Here is a 23492-nt window from a genome sequence, read left to right as displayed (position 1 = left end):
CAGGGGAGCCAATATTTGGACAGTTCAAAATTTGCATGAAATTTCCTGTTTCCAACGACGGTGCACCACCCGGTAGTACTTTACCATTCAGAAGCTTCAAATATATTTTTGCGTACAGGGTTGCTTAGTAATCCGTAGAAGTTCCTTTATTTTTATTTGAAGTACTAGGCGGTGTTGTCATGATATTTCTTACTTACTAAAACATATTCCAATATAACATCATGGATAATTACAGCTGGGGGTCGGAATATTTAGTTTAACATGCAAAATAAAACAGTAATTGACCTGTATAATAATATAACAGATAATTATTATAATGTAAATAAAATGTGTATTAAATCAGAAACATTTAAGAAATAGGGCACCCACGTAAATATCATATTTAGTAATAAATAGTACATTATTCATTTCCTAATCGAATAATCAATATTAATTCCTATAGTATGAATGGGAGTTGATAAATAAAAGATTAAGCTTTTAAGGGTAAATATGAATCGGTATAAATCCATATTTAACTGCACGCTCATATTTAAATAGGTCTTAAAAGTTTATATAATTATATGAATTATTTTCAATTTACAATTTATTTATTTAAAACCACAACTGCAAAGTATGATATAATGCCATAAAATAGGTAAATACTTTTCTTGAAAATACTTTTGGTGTTTTCGCAACTAGAAAGAAATCTACAAACTAAAAAAGTTATATTTTGTAGCAACACCACTAGGCTGAGTCCAATTTGTCAGTGGTATTTTACTGATAAAACAAATTTGCTTAACGCAAAAAATTCTAGTGGCGAAGACCCCAGAAGTATTTTCAAGAAATAAACCCTACACAAAGGTATAGACATTATTTAAATAGTTCTTAGTTAAACCAATACAATTCTATATACAGGGTGGCGCCTCTCATACGCCGCGGAAGCTCCAAGGAACACGGTAGTTTATATCGAAATGAAATTTTGGCAGCATATGTAGGTTAACTGAAAGCATTTTATAAAAATATATAGAATTATTCAGGGTGTCCCTAAAAAAAGTTACACATCAAAGTTGTGTTTTTTCTAATGGAACACCCTATATATTAATTGATTTTAGGATTCTAGGAAAAAAATAAAGGTGAGTTTTATTAAAAAAGCATATTCCTAAAATCTAAGGATTTTGACATATTTCACATTTTGTGAAAATGAAGAGCAAATTTTAAATTTCGGTAACAGCTACCTAAATTTTAGTTGACCTTGTATAGCCTGATATTTAATTACAGTAACCATTGTATGTTAAACCAAATTGAAATTTGACCTGAAAAGTTATACAGAATGAGGCAAAATTAATATGTAACATTAGTCACTTTTAAAAGCAAATTACTCCTTTATTTTAAATGGAACACTCAGTAAATTTGTCCGTTGTGCAATGGGGAATTTATATATCTTCAAAATATTATTAAGGCTGCGTACCGCTCAGACAAAGATTTTCCCAGATATTTTAATTTTTATGATTTTGCGTCAGCAAATCTTTATCATTTTAAACAATCTAGGTGGCTGTGCGATATACCTTTTGTTAATTTAACAAAAATTAAAGATTGAAGAGTAAAATACTCAAGGGTAATAAAAACGTACACGTTTAAAACATATTTTAATTATTACAGAATTAAAACTAGATATAAACCAATAATTATGCGACAAAAATTACCTAGATGAAATCAAATGCTCAAAATGCTTCCTTTCCTGTTAACTGCATATAAGTGCAGTTAACAAGAACTTTTCAAAAGGATCTTTTCATTTTAAAAGGCATTTATGTGGAGTTCTACCTCGAAAAGCAGCTACAATAATTTCTCTCATGTCGACACTAGTTGGTCGAGTTTTGTAAACACTGTCTTTAACATATCCTCATAAAAAAACCAGACTAGATAAAATCAGGAGCATTTAAGTATTCTATTAATTGATACACTATTCATAACTAATAGAATCATATCAATTCTTTCTGATGTAGGATAAGTTTGCATTTTCGTCAAATTTCTGAGAATTTCTTTTGTGTTTTAACTGACACAAAATGATAACTAGTTGTTAAAGTTGGACTAATTAGACAGCTATGTTGAAGTAACATCAGACATATCACAGCCACCTAGATTTTATCAAATAGTAAAGATCTACTCAGATCAAATCATGTAAATGAAAATATCTAGGAAAATCTTTGTTTGGAGGGTAGGCAACCTTAATAGTATTTTGAAGAGACGTAAATTCTCCATTGAATATCGGAATAATATACTGGGTGTTCCATTTAAAATAAGAGAGTAACTTGCTTTTAAAGATGATAAATGTTCAATATTTATTTTGTCTCGCCCTGTATAACTTTTTGGATCAAGTTTTAATTTGATTTATAGTACAATAGTTAATTTAACTACATATTAGGCTATACTGGGTAAATTCTAATTTAAGTAGTTTTTATTGTAATTTAAAAATTGTTCTTTATTTCTAGAAAATGTTAAATATGTCAAAAACTTTACATTTTAGTCATATACTTCTCTTATAAAACTCACCTTTATTTTTCTCCCAGAATCCGAAAATCAATTAATATATAGGGTGTTCCATTACAAAATACACAACTTTGATATGTAACTTTTTTGGGAGACACCCTGTAGAACTCTCTATATTTTTAAAAAGTGGTCTGTATTAACCTACATATGCTCACGAAATTTCATTTCAATACAAACTGTCGTTCTCCTTAGATCCTCCGCGGCATATGAGAGGCGCCACCCTGTACAGATTTTTTTAAATACATTTTTTAAAACATATCTAGTGGGGAGGCTTTTCGCGTGAAAATAAGAATTCTTTATTATATCAACATAGATCGGGTGCTACGTCTGGTCGGTAGGTACTTCTCTACGGTGTGGAAAGTTGAACACTAAAAGCAAGTGCCATAAACAAACTGGAATCTTTCGAAATGTGGATATACCGCAGAATCCTCAAAATACCATGGACAGCCAAGATAAGAAACGAGAATGTGCTCAGACGTATTAATAGAGAACGTGAACTCTTCAACACCATAAATAAAGAAAGACTGCATACCTAGGTCACATCATGCGTAACCAGAAATACCAGTTTCTCCAGTTGATTATCGAGGAAAACCCTAGGTACGACTGATATTGGAGATAGAGAACTAACGTCTCTAAAACCGTCTCAGATACCGTCTTTTGTCAAAGTCCTGAGAATGTATAATGTTAAGGGGACACAATAGATCTGTATGGTCGTGGTGATTATCCCTCCCATACATTCTACATTCTATATTTTACGTTCAGCAAATTAAAAAAAAATTGAGATTTACAAAAGATCTATTTTTTAAAAGTTTTAACATCCTTCCATCCTAACTTAACACGGGGGTTAGGGCAAATTAATAAACTTACGTTTATCTCATTAAGGAGACTGAGACTTTCACTCGGCATTAAGCGGTCTACATAATAAAAATGTTCACAAAAAAAATAAAACGTGCCTACTTCTCATAAAACCATTCATTATGACATGAAAACTCAGTATGCAGAGTTTCATAACATTCCGTAAAAGGTTTATGCCTCAAAAATCCGTGCGTAATTATCGTAATCGTTTGAATTCGCTAAACGCTCACCTATTGGCCTGACGTCACTGCTTCGATCGGTATTTCCGCGCGAGAAACGGTGCTGTCTGGACGCTGTGGAATTTCTAACAGAACAAGCTAGAATACGACATATCGCGTTGTGCTCGGATGTAGTTTGTATATTAAATTTGGTTTATTGTGATTAAAATTTGGAGTTTATTACTAGTTTAAAAACAAAGCTGAGAAACATAGTGAGATGGAGGACGGGTTTACTTGAAAGCGATAACAAACAATACTTGGTTTTTAACAATGCAAAAATTATTATTGAATTTTTGAGCTGTCAGAGGCTAGTATTTAGGAGGAGGAGGCCAAATTTTAATTATCATATTAAACTGAAAATTTCCATGCGTATACAGAAGCTAAGACAATGTAAAATTATCGTATTGTTGATCTGATACAGGGCCGTATTAAGGAGAAGGAGCCAAATCTTAAATTTTAATTGTATTGACCTGAAAATTCGCACACGTATAGGGTGTCCAGTTTAAAACGAGGTACCTACATGGGGAATAATGGGGATCTTGAAGACCGTTAAAGTTACAAGATCGGTTAAATAATACATTATTAAATAATAATATTATAATCAATCGTTTGTGTGTCCAAAAATAATCTATGTCTATTTTATTTAATATTCATATACCGTTACGTAAATACAGGGAGAAAAAGAAAAATGTGCATTTTCTAAACACGACCATATTTTCTTTATTATTTGAGCTAAGGTCATCAAAATTTTAACATAGGGGTAAGGCAATATGGAAATTTTAAAAATCATGTCCAAAAAAGTCTAGGCGTACTACGTTGCGCATGACCGAAATGTTCTTTTGCTTTTCCTATGAGCGCGATATATATGGTTGAAAACATTTTTTATAAGGATTTTTAAAATACCAAATTTAAACGCTCATAAGAAAAATAAAAGCTGACCTCCGCCGTGCGCAACATAGAAGGCCTAGGTTTTTTTATATCATTTTTAAAATTGCAATGTTGCCTTGCCCATATATTGAAATTTTGATTACCTTAGAGCTCCAATAATAAAGAAAATATGGTGTTTTTTCGGAAATGTTCATTTTTTTCTTTTTCACCTTGCATCTACGTAACGGTATGGATTTAAAATAAAATAGACATAGATTATTTTTGGGCACACAAATACGCAACTTTGCTTCCATTTTACCGACTTTGTATCTTCAACGGTTTCCAAGATCCCCATGTACCTCATTCTAAATTGGCCACCCTATAGGACCAAAATTAAGCGAAAAATTTACAAGTGAAAAAATTGATAAAAAAAACTTTTTAAAACCAAGCTTAAAATTAAATGCACTTAAAAGTAGAAAATATGAATGAAAAGCAAGGGGCGCAAAGTAACGATTTAAACTTCTGTGGATTATTTTTTGAAGTATTAATACACCTAGGGACAAAACACCACTTTTTTGAACTCATTTTACTTCTTCAGAACACCAAAACAATGAAAATAAACAATACACCCTCGCAAACGTCTGCAAAAACAATGCGGCAAGTGCACGATCGTACGGACGCCATCGATCGATCAAAGCAGTGACGTCAAAAACAGGTAGCCTCAAGCCGGGCACGTTTTTGTTTTGCGTTTATGTGAGAAAATTATAGTTTTTAAGAAAAATTTTGAGTGCCATGTTTTTTTACTCATATGTAGCTATCGAAATTCATTGAAATTAGATATTAGTGAACATGTCTATTTTGCTAACAAGAGAAAAAGGCCAGTGGCGCACATATGTTTTTTAGATAAATATTCCAGTGATAACCCATAAAAGCACGTCTCTGGTGAATCTGTCGACACTTTTTTAGCATTAAAATATATCGCTGATAGTAACTTTTACCCTCAATTTTTTTTCGAATCGCTAAAAACACTTGGAATGAAATTATAATAAATGGAAAACAATGAAGATTTTAACATCCTGTAGCTACAAAACAAAGCAGAATCGGACCTATGTTGATATTATTATAAAAAAGGAATCTTATTTTTAAGAAAACAATCTCCCCACGAGAGATGCCACATGTTTTTTCAAAACACCCTGTATATTTTAGTTGTTGTTAATCATCCAGAAGATTAAAATATAACGGATGATTCTTTAACATAAAATATCGTAAGTAACTAATGTACAAGATTTTTTATACACCAGGATCAATTAAGCCTGTTATTATGATATTCTGATATATTGTTTTGGAGATGCCCTTAAATTCGTTCATTATTTACGCAGAAAAGTTCTCGACAAAGTGTTAATTATTCAGCGATACCGCAAGCGACGGTGTCAAAATACGCATTAAAAATAGATTTACGGTTATCAATCAGGAATTTGGTATCGACCAACTACCCTTATTTTATTTTGATATTCCTCTTTGTTTCGCCAGAAATTCCGAATACATCAGTCTAAAATTAACATATTTGAATTATTATGGTATATTGTTTTTTTATATTACAAAATTAAAATTGTATATTTTGTTTAAAACATCACAAAAGTATTAATGTTACGACGTGATTGGCAATATAAAATGGTCATTTTGACACCAATAGGCATAAAAGTAAAGCACTCTCCCTCCTAAGCACAAAAGTACAAAAATATATTATTAAACTCACTTTAAGTGCCAAATTCAACTAGGGTACCCATTGCTGCTCGATATAGAGAGTGTCCCAGGCTGAAAGTTCATTAGAAGTTTCTAGAGAACCACAATATCTAGATCGGAGATTTTTTGCACATCATTGTTTTACAACGAGATCTATCGGTTAAAAATATTTTCAATATGGCGGCACTTTCCGAAATACCGGAAGTTGACAGCAACTTTCTTATTTTAAATGGGTGCTCCCATATTCTATTACATACTTAAAATATCTGTGAAATTCTAAGAATATTGATGTTAAACACTCTATACCTAACATTTACCGTTTTTGAGAAAAAAAAATATTTAAAATTTTTGGACGAAAAAAACTACCTGACAAAAAAATTTGTATAGCCTTACAGCGCTTTCAGATGGAGCGGACCGTCCGTCGTGTTTTTTCAAGAGAGCCGTCGGGCGGAGCCTACGCGCCCATGTGAAATTGTTCATATAAACTCATGGTGCTTGCTCGAAGTCGCGGACGGTTCGCTCTATCTGAAAGCGCTGTAAAAGTCAAATTTAGTGATAACCATAAAATAATAAATACAAGAAGAAGTGTCAAGTCAATGTTAAATTATGGAAACAGCGTGGCTGCCTGGGTAACTAATTTTCAGATATGGCGGCTGGGACATTTGACATGATTTGACATGACATAGACATGACAATTTCAATTTTATGAAATTTATTTCCGTTTCCGATTTTTAATGGCGGGCTGTTTAGGAGGTTTAAATGAGGGTTAATATACTTTTTACTCTTTCTAGTAGTAAATAATACAACAAAATTACTCAAAAATATTTATTTGGAATTTAGAACAATGTAAATATGCAAATCAACACAATTAAAGAGCTATAAACACATAAACTACTGTATCAATATTAAAATATTTAAATAACATCAGAGATGCTGTGTTAAAATGAATTAGTAAACTAACAGTGCACTGACTTACAGAAACTTGAAGATAAATAAATGTTTTCACAGCTTCACAGGCGTAAAACTAACTGGAATCAGGAAAAAGACAACAGGAACCCACGCAAAACCTGGAATCAAAAAAAAAAAATATGTAAAAAAACATAATATAGGTACATAAGACTTTTGTGAATTAAATCAAACAGGACTTGAATGAAAATAAAATGAATAAAAAATATGATACATATACATCTAATACCTCATTTGTATTTTAAAAATAATCTACAAAAAAAATAATCTACATACATTGCATTATTGCTATGAATATATATAATAGGTACCTATGTGATATGTAATTACGCATTTCTGTTCATCTTGTAGATAATTAATGTAGGCTTTAGGCTAATAATAGTTCAATAATCATAATTTACCTTGTGTAACTTGCTTTCAATTGCTCAAAATCACCGATCCGTCTTTAAAGTAGAGATACGGAAAAATCCTTGGTAAAGAATATCCCAAGATCCTTGGATCTGAAGCTAAGAAAATATAAAAACAGTTAATACATATATTACCTATTTTTACATATAATATGGCCCATACCTACTACATGCAAAAACGTCGATTTCAGCATTTTCTTCATGTAATTAATATCATATATACTTTATTAAAGTGTTAACAAGGAACTTTATATCAAAAAACATCTTTGTACTTATAAATTTCACCCGAAATATCACATCATATCAAACAAACTCCCAATCAAATCTAAAACGGAAAAAATTAAAATGGCGCCCGACCTTGCCAAAGGCCTCGGGAGTTCACAGATAGCTGACACACAGACAAAAGAAGAGGACGCCGACGTGCATAAAAATGTTCCGTAACAGAAATTGACAGAAATCCATCAGAAATCATATAGAAATATTCAGATTTTTGTCTAGGACAGTCTAGAAGGCCATGCTTTCTGCCTGGGTAGGACCGCGCCAGAACTGTTTCCAATTTTCCGGTTTACTGTCACCCCCTTGGTGTTAACCACAGCCACTGTGACATAAAGAGAAGACACGTGGCTACCCATTTCAAAAATTAAATTGTTCAAATGTCATATAATAATGACGGTAGCTGTAATGGAATTGAGCGATTAAAAAATTATCATAAATATTTTTTTTTTCAAATGGAAATCCACTTTCTTTATTTCACTGATAAAAAGGACTTTCAATTCGTTATTTTTTAACTATACATGTTCCTATCTTCTTCTTAAAGGGCCTATCCTCTTAGGATGTTGACTATCACATTGATCCATATTATATTACTTTGTTCACTGCCGTTCTGAACAAAGCTGTTGACGTCATTCCGGTCCATGTCCGTAGATTTCACAGCCACGATATTCGTCTGCGTCCCGTTGATCTTCTGCCTTCTATTTTCCCCTGCAGTATGAGTTGGAGTAGGCGGTATTTCTCGTTCTGGCATGAAGTGTCCGAAGTATTCCAGTTTTCTGCGTTTGACATTCACCAGAAACTCCTTGTTGATGCGATATAGTACAGTCTCATTTGACATGCGCCGATAGCACCACATCTCAATGATGATGATCAACTATTGAAGAAGGACCTCCATGCATATTTTGAATATTAATACCAAATTAAAATCGTATATTTGTCATATTAGTGAAAATATTTAAAAAAGTGAACACTGGTTATGTGGTTGTAAGACACACTAATAATAATCTCTTTTGTTGGCCTTGTATACTATTTTTTCTAATAGATATGTTCATAGCTTTGTTTTTTTACCTAAATTTAGTTCTTTTTTTAAATTGTTTTGATTATTTTTCAACCCGTTACATTCTTTGTATATTTTATTTTTATAATTTCAAAAGTAAAGAATTTTATAAAAAGGAACTTTATTGTGTTGGTCAAATCTTAATTGCAGTTACTTCTTACTTGCCCTTTTTTATTGCAATGAAAATCGTAGTTTTAACTGAATAAAACGCAGATTTATTTTCAAATTTGTCCAAGAAAATTCAAAGGGTAAAATTAATAATGACAAATGTTAGACTAGAAAAAAAAATTGGCGCCGGGAGGCACGTATAGCCGCCCATACTAAAATATGTTAATAAAAAGTTGGTAGGCAGTTCTTTTAATTTCAAAGTAAAGGAATTTTTCCAATTTTTTTTATCTCAAAAACTGGGACTTTGACTGATTTTTATGTTATTACAAATTTTGTTGCAAATATTATTCCCAATCTTAAATTGAAAACCGCGTTTCGCTAGCTACTGTAATTTTGGAGTTACGATTTTTTAAAATTTAACCTAACCCCTAACCTAACCCCCCCCCCAAAGAAATCTAATGGCCTGATTCTCGGGGGCCACAGTATTTTTGAACCAAATTTGGTTAAAATCGGTTTAGCGGTTTTTGAGTTATCGTGTTACAGACGGACAGACAGACACCATGAAAATATTTTATATTTAGGTCATTTATGACCCAAATAACTAATTTTGAATGAAATTAAAAAAAAAAATTTGCCGATCTTAATAGCCTACCATACCTATTGGTATGATCGGCTAAAAATCGAAAATGACAAATATCAGATCTGCAGAGAAAAATCTTATTACATCTAGCAACAGTTGCCATGACTACCAACATAAAGCTTTTTTATCGGCCATTTCATTTACTTGATGCGACAGCGTCCTGTCTTTTTTTAACCAGGATAAGTTTATAAGAAAAAGCAATAGAACGAAGCAAGTGTGCTTTGAGTTTCAAACAAATTTCGACATTCACTTTTCGTTTGCTGTCTCTATATGTCATTAATATAAAACTTTTTAATTCCTTTTCAGGAAGGGATCCAGATTATCTGGCCTTTGTGATTACCATCCTGATGACACTGGTGCTGGCAGCTGGCGTCAAGAAATCCCTCATCTTCAACAATATTCTAAATATAATTAACTTCTCCGTGTGGGTGTTTATCATGAGCGCGGGCATGTTCTATGTAAATAGCGAAAATTGGACCAAACACGACGGTTTCCTGGCGAAAGGGTGGCCTGGCGTAAGTAAATCAATTTTAGTATTAACTATGAAAGTTATCAGTAGTTTTGCATTAAGGCTTCGTTATACAGGGTGGTACAAATTATATCGGGGAACTTTGGCAGCATATTAGGCAATATATATCCTAAAATGCTTAGTTTGGGAGATACCAGGTCTAGAAGTCATTTTTATTTCGATTTTTTCTAAACTAACGTCATCACAACCCCCCAACTTAGGTTGGAACCTTTAATGTTACAATAGCACAATAAAATCATGAATGCGCTAAAACAATTCACTTTTAACACTGGACTCAACAAACTAGAAGATCAATATTAAGTTGATTTCAAGAATATTGGGCTTAGATAAGATATGATAGAGCGAAAAAAACTTGCGTTGCTGAACATACTTTTGATAAAGGTCATTGTATAGATGTTAATATTTTAAAATTAATCTAAGTCTCAAATTACGAGCAATTAGATACATATGAGAGCGTCAAAATAGTCTCGGTAATTAATTGTTATGCATGCTTCATTTTGACTCGCTTGGCTAATTTTGTTACGCATGATCAGTACAAACCGAGCCCCTATATAAACGCTCAAGTTGTAGATATTAGTTTAGTTATAATAATTTGCTGATAATAGTAACATGGTTAGTATTCAGTTTTAAAAGTAAAATGGTGTATTGAAATTGTTCATATAAACTGCGTTGCTGTACATACTTTTGATAAAGGTCATTGTATAGATGTTAATATTTTAAAATTAATCTAAGTCTCAAATTACGAGCAATTAGATACATATGAGAGCGTCAAAATAGTTTCGGTAATTAATTGTTATGCATGCTTCATTTTGACTCGCTTGGCTAATTTTGTTACGCATGATCAGTACTAACCGAGCCTCTATATAAACGCTCAAGTTGTAGATATTAGTTTAATTATAATCATTTGCTGATAATAGTAACATTGTTAGTGTTCGGTTTTAAAAGTAAGATGGTGTATTGTAGTAAATAAGTGTTTATATTTTGCTAAAGATTCTCTAAAAGTGTATTAAAAACTCAGTTTTGTGTATGTTACAAAATTTTTAACTATAGTCTATCCAACGACAAGATCCTTGACAGTGATAGATGTGTCTGTCATTTTAATTTCAAAGTAGTTTATTTTATTTTACAAAGAAATAAGTTGGTACAACTGGAACGCATTAGAAAATTAATATATTTAAAATTTGACTGATAAGTGATTACTTCAAAATATTGTGAAAAAAAACTGTATAAAACTGAATAAATGTAATCCAGTTACTTTATTTAAAAAAACGGTATGTGTTAATACAAAATAAACAAGACCAAAACACCACATACCAAAAAATATAAAAAAGAACTATTTCTTACTTTCAAGTTTCAAGAAAATTCCCGCATTTATTGTTATATTTATCAATATACCTTATGTACAAATACAAATTTGTAATATTCCACAAGAATAAATAAAACAACATGAATAAAACAATTTTATTACACTTACCAAGTTTTATACCTTAAAGGTTGATTAATAAACTTTAATCTTAATTTTTTTTAAGCCAGTACCTTTTGACATTATTTTTCTGCAGTACTAAAAAATCCATTATTTACCTAACGTGTGATGTCGATATTTTATAGCTACTCCAGTTTTTTGTATACGTTTAGTACGATCCTTGTCCATATACGAGATGCACTTATCTACGACGAGATGGTATACAAACTTTATTGATGTTAACTTGATTGGTGTATAAGACTTTCTGCCTGGGCAGCGAGTATTAACTATAAACTGTGCTCTGGGTCTACAGTTAATTTTCCTTCGATTTTTCCTCCACTTGACTTCAAAAGACACAAAACACACATAACAACACGAATCAAAATGCATCATCTTCCAAAAATCAGATATTTGACATAAGTTGACACAAAATTATAACCTATAATTTGGCAAGGCTTTGACAAGCCTCAAAAATCTAAAGGCGAGTTCACACTTCATACGCATCGGCGTCCGTTTGTCGCTCATCGTTCCGTCAAACCAATAAAATTGAAATATGATCTGTCATTTTTGAAATAAAGAGACGACGTATGACGGATTTATATTTAAACCCATCCATAGTAAACTTAAAAAATATTAGAAACTTTTTTTACTAAAATAATTGGTATGGGATGTCATCTGCTTTTCTACAGTCATCGTCTGTCGAAATCTTACCTGAGATATTTAATTCGCTTTATCTTAGCGTAACATACTTTTCTTGAAATTATTTGTACTTAGTCTACTTGTTCCGATAAAACTAGTTCTTTTGTCCTATAATAAAAAAGTAATTCCGAAAAATTTCAAGTAAATTTAAGATCTATTCCGGGCATTTAACACTTAATCAAAAAATACCTTCTTTATCGAGTTTCTGTTCTAAAAGCTGTTAAAAGTCTCTGTTGCCTAAGACAATTATTTCATTATCGGCGAAGTTCTTCAAGACAGAGAATTCCTTTTATAATGAATTCAATTTCTTTTTTGTCGTGTAGAAAATTAATCTGCCCACTCGCACTTATTTTTAATCTTTTTAGGGTAACATTATACTTAAAAAGTTAGTTTTAATTCTTTTATAATTAAGAATGTAAAAAAATAATCTTTAACAAACTCAAAGTTTTTATTTCTTTGTTAAAATTTTTTTAGGTATAAATTTAGACAATCTTTTAATATTTTAATAATCTTTGTGATTAAGATGTTTTGCAACGTAGGCGTATAAAAATGATTTTTTTTTCATTTAATCTGTTTTCAGTCTATACAGGGTGAGTCTTAAATAAGTGCAACTATTTTCAGGGCTGATGGATCTCAATAAAAGAAACTTGATCACAAAGATAGTAACTTTGTGGCTTTTACTTTTCCTAATTTTGTTGATGAATCGCCATGCACCTAGTCTAATTTATCAGAAAAAAAATGTTTTTCCGAAGCTGATTACCAAAATATACTTATTATCACAGCAAGCGTTAAAATCTAGTAGACGATAATAACCTACATATAGTTGACGAAAATGTGGTATGTTATATCAATCTTACAAATTATGTTTAACAATGAGTGTAGAATGTTGAGGAGGGGGGTTAATCACCGCGACCTTACAGATCTATTGTGTGTTCCCCTTTCTTCAGTTTTAATGAGTTATAACTCATCATATAGTCTCAGCACTTTAACAAAAGCCGGTATCTGACACGGCTCCACAGAGGTCAGCTGCCAGCTCTCCATCCTCACCATCAGCCGTACCAAAGTTCATGGCACGAAGGGTCGTCGTCTCGGCGCACTCAGTGATAAGGTGTTCTGGGGTTTCTCCACTTGTGTCTAGCCCCAGCAGGTAACTATTAAGCCCGACCAATCACGTTAGAGTTTTTGACCAAAAACACAAATTAATTAACACCCTCCAAATAACCACGCTAACCAACCTGATTGGTCAAGCTTAATAGTTGTGTCGTGATCCTGGATTGGACCACCGTCGTCACCAATCTTGTAGTCGCTGCCACCAAATGTTGTAGTTCTCTATTTGACTCGTATCACCACTTGTTGGGAATGTTATTCTTTATTTTTTTTATAATTAAATTCTTACTAAGTTGTTATTACTTTTTATTTTTAAACTTTTAATACAAAATATAAATTTAGCAGTATTACGTCTATGAAAAATTTTTATGAATGTCCCCGGTCCCTTCTGTGACCGTGCTTTTATGAGAATGCCCTCTCGAAAATCCACGGGCGTACCTACTATTTCTTAATAATATTTTCAGGTAGGTTTGCAAAGGGACAAACATGACCATTTCTTAAGTAAATAGAAACCAGACATCGCGTCTGAAAGTAAACGAATTACAAAGGAAAACTAAAAATGATGCAACTATTTATGACTATTTCTTCCAAATTTCATCTTAAGGTAATGGTTCTGTTTATTTGCATCACCCATCTTTCTGAGAAGAATAATAATGTTGATGGTATTTTTCGTACCTTAAATTCTTTAGGCATAGCCGTAGAATAAGGGTAAAAATAATATTTTATACAATTTGTCGAATATACATATACATATAACCATATTAAATGTATGTTCACAACACCTCCCCCCTTAATGAGAGATTTCATGAGGTGAAAGTGATATGAAATCTCAAAACAAATGTTTATATAATTAATTAGTATAACTCAGATGGAAATGAATAAAAGTACATATATAAAAGTATTATACAAGTCTTAACTACTAATTATAACTAACTTACATTCTAACTTAACTAACATTTTTTTTTATAACTATTGCAGATTTAAAAATGTATCAAATGCGGAAATTATTTTTCTTTTAATGGTCGCCTTGATGGTACATACCCAATGGGTCTGCGCGAGGGCGCCTGTAAATTAACATTCTCTTCTTCGGAGTTTTCATAGTTACCTACATTTTCAGAGTTTTGGCTAATATTACGATTATAATGAGCAACATATCTATCACTATTTCTAGAAGATGGTTCCACAGACTGATTAACTCTAATGCATAAGTTTGGAATAATTCCGCAACAGGCTGTCTTGTTAGTACATTTTGTATACAATTTATAAATAATAAAAATAATAGCAAGAAGAGCTAAGATATAGGCAATTACAGATGCTGGAAATGTATAATTGTTTACAAGTTTCCTTTTTAGAATTTCATCACCTAACTTTTCAATATCTTCTAGCTTATGGCTCGCTACATTAAGTTCGGGGATGTGCTTTGTTAATTTCCTATAATGTTCGTTGAGAAATATTTCACTAATGTTTATTTTTTCTTCCTTTATCCTTTCGCAACAATTATCACTAATGTCGAATGGTGGAATAAAATCACTTGAAATATTGGACTGGACTGTATTTCCATGAGGGATTAGCATTGATGATGCGCTATAAGCTTTACATTGTTTACCTATAGTGACACTACCGCAATTTTTTAGTATTACATCTACGTGATTTTTTTTATTATTACATGATATCGTAAGAGTTTCTGGATGAGGAACTGCAATAACCAAGTGTTACTGGTTTGTAGTTGAATAAAAATTGCTCTATCTGACTGAATTATACGTTTGTCACAGATATCAGGTATGATATTTGTGAATTGCAATAATTTAACTTCGCAATTATCTGCCAAATGAGCAAGAGAAACTGGTTTTTGTTGCTTGCAAATAAATTTATTTTCTATAATTTTTAAACAAGTATTAAATTCTATTTCCGACAGTGTAATAAACTGCTGTTTGCTTTCGTCAATTGCTATATATTTAGATGAGGGTTGAATTAATATAAACTGGTTATTTGACATTAATTTTGGAAAGGGTGATATTTTATAAATATAGAATAAATTTGTTTCAATTAAAGGGATGTTTATAATATATATTAATCGTTTGTTTTCGAAATAAACTTGCAACTCGATAACATTTAGAATGAGATTTGCATTGAGCGGATCTAATGGTACAGGAAATTCTAATCCATGAGGTAGAGATTCGGACACATCTTTTAATTCGTTAATTAACCTTAATGGCGTTAATATTGAGGGGTGTAAAACTCCCTTTCTTGCTACTAAAATAGCATTCGTAATCGTCATGATTTCTAATTGTAATTGATTTAGCATCATATTTAAAATAGTGACGTGTTCTTCTATGCCGGTTTTTATATATAGAAAATGAAAATTTTCTTTGACTTTGCTTAATTCATCGCTAATCTTTTTTATATTATTTTTTAATAAATTTTCGTTAAAATCTAAAGTTCCAATAGTATTATTGAAATTAATTATTGTTGATTGAACAATTTTTGTTTGTTCTTTTAAAAGTTGAAGGACTGAAGTTTCGTCTTTATTCATTTGTGAAATTTTATCATTATAGTATTTAGCATCTTCTTCATCTAAAACGCCGAATAAAACTTTAGTTGCTTTTCCTACAATATTGAACCAACCTCGTTTTTGTCTACTTTCTGATAAATGACTATGACCGATCAATTCGTGTAAGACTTCTAGTTCTTTTTCAATTTTTTCGAAAGTGTATTTAGAACTTTTCAAAAATAACTGACAAATATAATAGTGATATTGAGCATTCTCATTATTGCATAAATCTGTAGTATACTTACGGTAATTCTTTAATGATAATAACTTATTACTAATATTTTCTAATTCTACAAAAGTTACTAGTTTCCATTTGTTATTAAAAAACCTTAGTTCGCCCAGGTGCTCAAAGTGTATTCCAGGGTTCAAGTCATAAGTGGTTATATTGTATTCTGAGTGGACTACTGCTAGGATACTGGTAATTATTATAAATAAATTAACCCTAAAACAAAATATATATACTAATAATAAGCTAATTAAAATTTATTAATTCTAGTTTTTATAATCTATATATACTGATTATGTTTAGTTTTAATAATAAAAATATTTTAATCTATTTGCATGAATAGTTTGTTTATTTTTTCCTTTTTGAATTGTATAATTTACATCTGATATTTTTTTTTAATGGTATATGGACCAATCCATAAGGCGGAAAGTTTTTTACTTCTGCCACGTCGAACTGATTCGTCGTAAAGTAACACTTTGTCACCAATTTCGAATATTCTGGTATAACTGTTTTTATCGTAATTATTTTTTGATATGTTTTTACATTTTAATAAGTTTTCTTTAGCTAATTGATTAGAATGTTGCATTTTTTGTTTAAGATTGTTTATGAAATCATCATAAGTATAATTGACTTTAGGTGGTTGTTTAACTGATGTTGGTAATGTAGGAATATGTCCGAATAAAAGTTCAAATGGAGAAAATTGTGTAGCAGTGTGAGGTGTAGTATTATATGTAAATGTTGCATAGGGAATCCAATTATCCCAGTCTGTTTGAGATGTCTTAATGAAGTGTCTTAAATATTCTTCTAGAACTTTATGAGAGCGTTCTAGTGCTCCGTTTGACTCTGGGTGATAACTTGTTGTTTGGATCTTTTTTATCTTTAAAAACTTGCAAGTACTTTTAAAAATATCACTTAAAAAATTTGACCCCTGATCTGTGACTAGCATGTCAGGTATTCCGTAAATGCATATAATATTCGTTACAAAATGATGCGCTACAGTTACAGCTTCTTGATTTCTCATAGGTATATTAATTATATATTTTGTTAAATCATCCTGAAAGGTTAATATGTATTTGTGACCATTTTCGGTTTCTGGTAGTGGTCCAACTATATCTAAAAAACATTTTTCGAACGGTTTTGATGCCGTGGTCGTAATTACCATAGGCATTTTTGTTTTTCGAGACTGTTTATTTTTTTGACAAAGTTCACATTTTTTTATAAACTCTTTTATGTCTTTTTTCATACCTTTCCATGTATATAATTGAGATAATTTTTTATATGTGCGGGATGACCCTTGATGACCTCCTAATGGACAATTGTGATTTTCATTTAATAATACAACTTTTTCAGCATCTGAGGGGTTGATAAGACTGTTGTTAAATATTGTAATTTCTGAATAGAGGTCTTTAAAAATATATCTTATCATAGGAAGAACGATTTCCCATTTGACTAATGAGTTGTAATGATATTTTATAAATGATAGTTCGGTTTTTTCGTTGGATATAATATTTCGTAAAGTTAGTAAGCAAGACCAAATATTTTCATAATTAATATCACTGAATGTATTTTCGTTGTCTGTTAATAGAAATATATTACAATTATTTTGTTGATACTGAAAAACTGACGGCATGTCTAAAGGATTTGTGTTATCGTAATGTTCTAAAAATGTATTAATTTGTTTATTTTTTTCTAGAATTTTAAAGTCGTTTTTGTTGAATAATTTTGGCAAAAATAAAACTATAGGTATAAGTTGTGGTGTTTCAAACAGATTTGTGTTTTTTTCTTTGACTTTGGAATTAATAATTATATGGCTTTCGAGATGTGTTTTAAAATTATCATAATTGGTAATAATAGAATTGACATTTGTTGTGCTAACTATTCTACTCAATGCATCAGCATTTGTATTAATCTTTCCAGCTTTATAAATTATTTCATAGTCATATTCTTCAAGTTTTATTCTAAAACGCGTCAAACGAGAACCAGGGTCTTTGATATTAAATATATAGAGTAGGGGTTTGTGATCTGTAACAATTTTAAATCTTGTGCCAAAAATATATGGACGGAAATGTTTTACTGCCCAGACGATTGCAGTTAGCTCTTTTTCTGAAGTTGAATAATTTTGTTCTGCTTTATTTAGAGTTCTACTAGCAAACGCTATTGGACGATCATGATTAACCTTACCCTGCGATAAAATTGCTCCTACTGCGAAATTACTCGCATCTGTTGTTATAATAAATTCTTTGGTAAAATCTGGGTATTGGAGAACAGGTGGAAAAGTTATACTATCTTTAAGAATTTGGAAAGAATTTTCGCATTTTATACCCCAATTAAAAACAGAATCTTTTTTTAATAATTCGGTTAAAGGTTTAGCAATTTTAGCGAAATTTTTGATAAATTTCCTATAATATCCTACAAGCCCTAAAAAAGATTTTATATCTTTAGGATTTTTAGGTTGCGGAAAGTTTGTTACACATTGAATTTTTGATGGATCTGGTTTAATGCCGTTTTCTGTAATAATGTGACCTAAGTATAAACATTCTTTTCGTAAAAACTGACACTTCGAAGGTTGAAGTTTTAAATTATGTTGTCTAAATCTTTGAAAAACTTCAATTAATCTATCGTTATGTTCATTTAAGTTGTTTGCATAAATTACTATATCATCTAAATAAATAAAGCATTTCATACCATTAAGACCGCTTAAAACTGTGTTCATGAGTCTTTGAAATGTGGCGGGAGCTCCTTTTAAACCGAAAGGCATTCTGTTATAAACGTAATGTCCTGTATTAGTGCTAAAAGCGGTTTTATTTTTATCTTTTTCGTCCATTTCTACCTGATGAAATCCACTAGTAAGATCTAAGGTAGTAAAATAATGAGATTTTCCTAACTGGTCTAAAATTTCTGCTATATTAGGTAGAGGATATGCGTTTCCAATGGTAATTTCATTTAACTTTCGAAAATCAACGCATACTCTAAATTTAGGTGATAATGGGTCGCTTTTCTTAGGAACAACTAGTAAAGGACTATTCCAAGGACTGTCCGAAGCGGAAATTACCCCGTCTTTTAACATTTGCTCAGTTTGTTCATTAATTATTTCTTTATGTTTGAAAGGCAATCTATAAGGTTTTACGTTAATAGGACCTTTATTACTTTCTGTCGGTATAGTGTGTTTTATTGTGTTGGTGCTTGTTAGTTTATCGCCTTCTAAGTAAAAAATATCGTTAAAATCTCTACAAATATCTAATACTGAATTAGTTTCTTCTTCATTTAATTGGTCTAGATTAATTTCTTTTCTTATTTTAGCAAAACGATCGATAATGTCATAATTATATGTTTCTATAAATTCGTACTCATTAAAAGAAATAGGTTCGACATTCACTCTAGGTGTATGGATAGTTTGAGCTTCATTAGAAATATTTAATATGCTAACTAAACATTTATAGTTCTGGACTTTTGTTAGGCTTGACCCTAGATATAAATGTTCGGATAATTGTTTTGAAACTACTATGCCTTCGGACGAAGATAAATTAGCTAGAGCAGGTACAATAATTTGACATCTCGCGGGAATTATTGTAGTTGCTTCTGACGGCAAAATTTTAAAAAAATTGTCTTCAAAATTAATGACTCCGTCTTCGTAATTTATTTTGGCTTTATACTTTTGCAAAAAATCGCGTCCTAATAGTCCATCACTTTTAATCGGTATACTATCTGGCACAATGTGAAAAGGATGAGTTATTGCTTTGTTATTGTTTAATTTAATTGGGATGTTACAAACACCTTTAGTAAATACAGGTTCTTTACTTATACCTTTTAATTCTATAATGCAAGTTTTATTTAATTTTAGATTATTTTGTAATAAGATACATTCTTTCAATAAAGATATATCTGCCCCTGTATCTAATAAAAGATGTAATTCTTTATCTTTTATATCTAAAGAAGGGATTTTAATTATCTCTAATTGTTGGTAACTATCGGAAAATAATACTGATTTATGCGGTATGTCAATTAAGTTTTGCTCAATTTTAATTTTATTTTTATGCTCAGGTAGTGTGTAATTCATAGAACAGCTATTATCTAATTTTAAGAAGCGCTTAATCGGCTGCTCGCGACCAAGGCTTCGCTCTCGTTTCCCGAAAAATTTTGAGATGTGCTCGGTTCTGAAAAATAATTATCTGCTGAATTGATTAACGACTGAGAATTTATAGTTTGAATTTGTTGTGGTGATCTATTATTTGAACTATTAAAATTGGTAGTACTGGATTCATTATTGTAATTAGAAAAATTTTGAGATTGTTGAGGTATCGAAACATTTTGCTGCCGTTGAGGAACTTGTGAGTTATTAAAATTTCTTGGATTCTGAGAATATCTATTATTGTAATTTGAACGAGGATTATTACTGTTATAATTGTTACCATAATTACGATTATAATTACGCACGTCGTTGTTCTGATTAAAATTTTGATTGTTGTAGTTTCGATTAGTGAAACGTCCTTGATTATATTGTACTGTATTTACGTCTTGTCTATTTGAAAAATTATTATTGCTATTAAAATTTTGCGGTGGGCGTGTCTGATTATTGCTAGGTACATTTCTATTATATGAGTTACTATTTTGTTCGTATTGCCTAAGCTGTCTACACTGTGATGTTAAATGATTATTTTTAAAACAAAATAAACAGGAATTATTAGAAGAATGATTATTTAATTGTCTATTTCCACGCTCTACAAAACCTATATTTTTAAAATGCGAGTTTTTAAACCTGTCATTATTCTCAAGTTCCATTTCAATTGCTAATGATAAAGCTTTATCTAAATATGTAGTATTTTCGGCAATAATACGCATTTGAATTTTTTCATCGTTGAGTCCTTTTCTAAAAGTATTGACTAAAATGGAGTTTAAATTTTCTATTAAAACAGTAGCTTCGTTATTTGCATAATTTAAGTGACACGTTTCTTTATATTTATTAAAGAGAATTTGTAATCTATCGCATATTCTTTTTACAGTTTCCCTAAAATGTTGCTTTATATTCATTATTTGTGTTAGAAAATGCGATGGTGGTGTTTTATCAGTAAAAGTGCTCTAATAAGAAATCTTTTAGTTCTTCCCAATTTTGAAACTGTTTATATTGTGTTACCTCTTGTGCCTTCCCTTTTAATTTAGTACCCAAAATTAAATCTACTAGTAATTCTTTTTTTTTTGATCCACTTTGACAATTTTAATATTGAATCACAATTTTTAAGAAAAATTGGGTGAATTTGCGTCACCCTGACCATCAAATGAATTTATTAAATTCAGAACATCAGTTGCGTCTTTACCTCCTGCCATTATTATATTTTATTAATGATTTATTACTTTAGTTTAAGAATTATTATTTATTTTTATAGATGTATTTTTAGTTTGAAGAGAGAAAAAAATATTTACGAATTTTAAGCAATATTTTTTTTTTTTTTTATTTGCAGCCCAGAATTATTATTGTCTTAACTTAAATCTAACTAACTAAAATCAGAAGAAAAACAGTAGCGTCACAATACAGTAAACAAATGAAAGACTTACCCCGTCATCATCTGGTGAAAACAAAAGCTTCCCTGGAGACTTGCTGCTGCGTCTGGCGCTCCTTCAGTGTCCCCAATGTCTACGTCTCGTGTCGGGCTTGCTGCTTCTTGGTGCACCTTCAAAGAACTGCCCGTTGCCTCTATCTTCTTCCAAAAACTGGTAGGTTTTCTGCTGCGTCTGGCGCACCTTCAGGAAACCTTGGTAGTTTTTTTTACCGCTGCCACCAATGTCGTGATCCTGGATTGGACCACCGTCGTCACCAATCTTGTAGTCGCTGCCACCAAATGTTGTAGTTCTCTATTTGACTCGTATCACCACTTGTTGGGAATGTTATTCTTTATTTTTTTATAATTAAATTCTTACTAAGTTGTTATTACTTTTATTTTTAAACTTTTAATACAAAATATAAATTTAGCAGTATTACGTCTATGAAAAATTTTTATGAATGTCCCCGGTCCCTTCTGTGACCGTGCTTTTATGAGAATGCCCTCTCCGAAAATCCACGGGCGTACCTACTATTTCTTAATAATATTTTCAGGTAGGTTTGCAAAGGGACAAAGATGACCATTTCTTAAGTAAATAGAAACCAGACATCGCGTCTGAAAGTAAACGAATTACAAAGGAAAACTAAAAATGATGCAACTATTTATGACTATTTCTTCCAAATTTCATCTTAAGGTAATGGTTCTGTTTATTTGCATCACCCATCTTTCTGAGAAGAATAATAATGTTGATGGTATTTTTCGTACCTTAAATTCTTTAGGCATAGCCGTAGAATAAGGGTAAAAATAATATTTTATACAATTTGTCGAATATACATATACATATAACCATATTAAATGTATGTTCACAACAGTTGGCTGCTGGGGCTAGACACTTCTTGTTTCTCCATTCTCCCCACAGAATCTGCATTCGCCGTTATCTCTCAGCTTCAGCCTACTGAGATGTTCGTTGAGGAGCCACTGTCCTGTTAAAAAAATGTCTATATCTATGTGGCGGATTCATCTCTCCAAAAAAAACCTTTATGGGTATTTCGCCACTGCACTGCAATAAAATCTACAAAATAAAATAGATATTTTTTGTAAACACTTCTGCGTTAAACCTAAACGGACGCTGCTTGTCAGAAGTTATGTTTACAGTTATACAAATTTGCCTAACAAAAAAGTAAAGTTAAAGTAATTTTTTTTCAGGTAGTAATTGTTACTTTTGAGGTTTAACTTGATATAATGTCATTTTAACAGAACGTCAACGGTTTCTTGTAGACGTATCTGTTTTAAAAATGTAAAGTGTTCTCGAATAGTTGAATTTAAATATTTTAAATAGTTTTTTTCTTTATTCTTTGTATTTTTTTTGCTTCCGACGACGGAAAAAGATAACTTTCCGAAACGTTAAGCATTTTTTTCTTTGTTAGGCAAATTTGTATAACTGTAAACATAACTTCTGACCAGCAGCGTCCGTTTAGGTTTAACGCAGAAGCGTTTACAAAAAATAACTATTTTTTTTTTGTAGATTTTCTTGCAGTGCACTGGCGAAATACCCATAAAGGATTTTTTTGGAGAGTGTCCTGTTGGAAACCCCGCGACATGCGACAGTCCGAAGATTGTTTTTACTTAAATCAAGGAAAATCTTTGATTTTTCTCGGTCGTAAGATCTGAGGAACTTTTTCGAATGTCTTAGACCATTGGAGAGCTCCCATTCCAGGTTACGG

At 31.2% G+C, this 23492-nt stretch overlaps 2 protein-coding genes across 2 annotated transcripts in view; one reads left to right on the top strand and one right to left on the bottom strand.

The window, feature by feature from the left end:
- LOC115889494 (probable cationic amino acid transporter) overlaps positions 1 to 23492 on the top strand; it is a 357520-nt gene that overhangs the window by 284136 nt on the left and 49892 nt on the right. The window contains exon 5 of the mRNA XM_030909498.1: positions 9967 to 10175. Coding sequence (XP_030765358.1) covers positions 9967 to 10175 — 209 coding nt within the window. The remainder of the gene's footprint in view (positions 1 to 9966; positions 10176 to 23492) is intronic.
- Positions 14538 to 21881, bottom strand: LOC115889496. Its single transcript, XM_030909501.1, has 2 exons — positions 21785 to 21881; positions 14538 to 16450 (listed from the first exon to the last, which is right to left on the bottom strand). The coding sequence occupies exons 1-2, from the start codon at positions 21793 to 21795 to the stop codon at positions 15100 to 15102; spliced, it is 1362 nt and encodes a 453-aa protein (XP_030765361.1). The 5' UTR covers positions 21796 to 21881; the 3' UTR covers positions 14538 to 15099.

This window comes from Sitophilus oryzae, unplaced genomic scaffold (genome assembly GCF_002938485.1).
Source record: "Sitophilus oryzae breed Bouriz unplaced genomic scaffold, Soryzae_2.0 scaffold_815_pilon_pilon, whole genome shotgun sequence".
Lineage (NCBI taxonomy): Eukaryota > Metazoa > Arthropoda > Insecta > Coleoptera > Curculionidae > Sitophilus > Sitophilus oryzae.
Note: the sequence above shows the minus strand (reverse complement) of the source record. Positions and strands in the feature narration are given on the sequence as shown.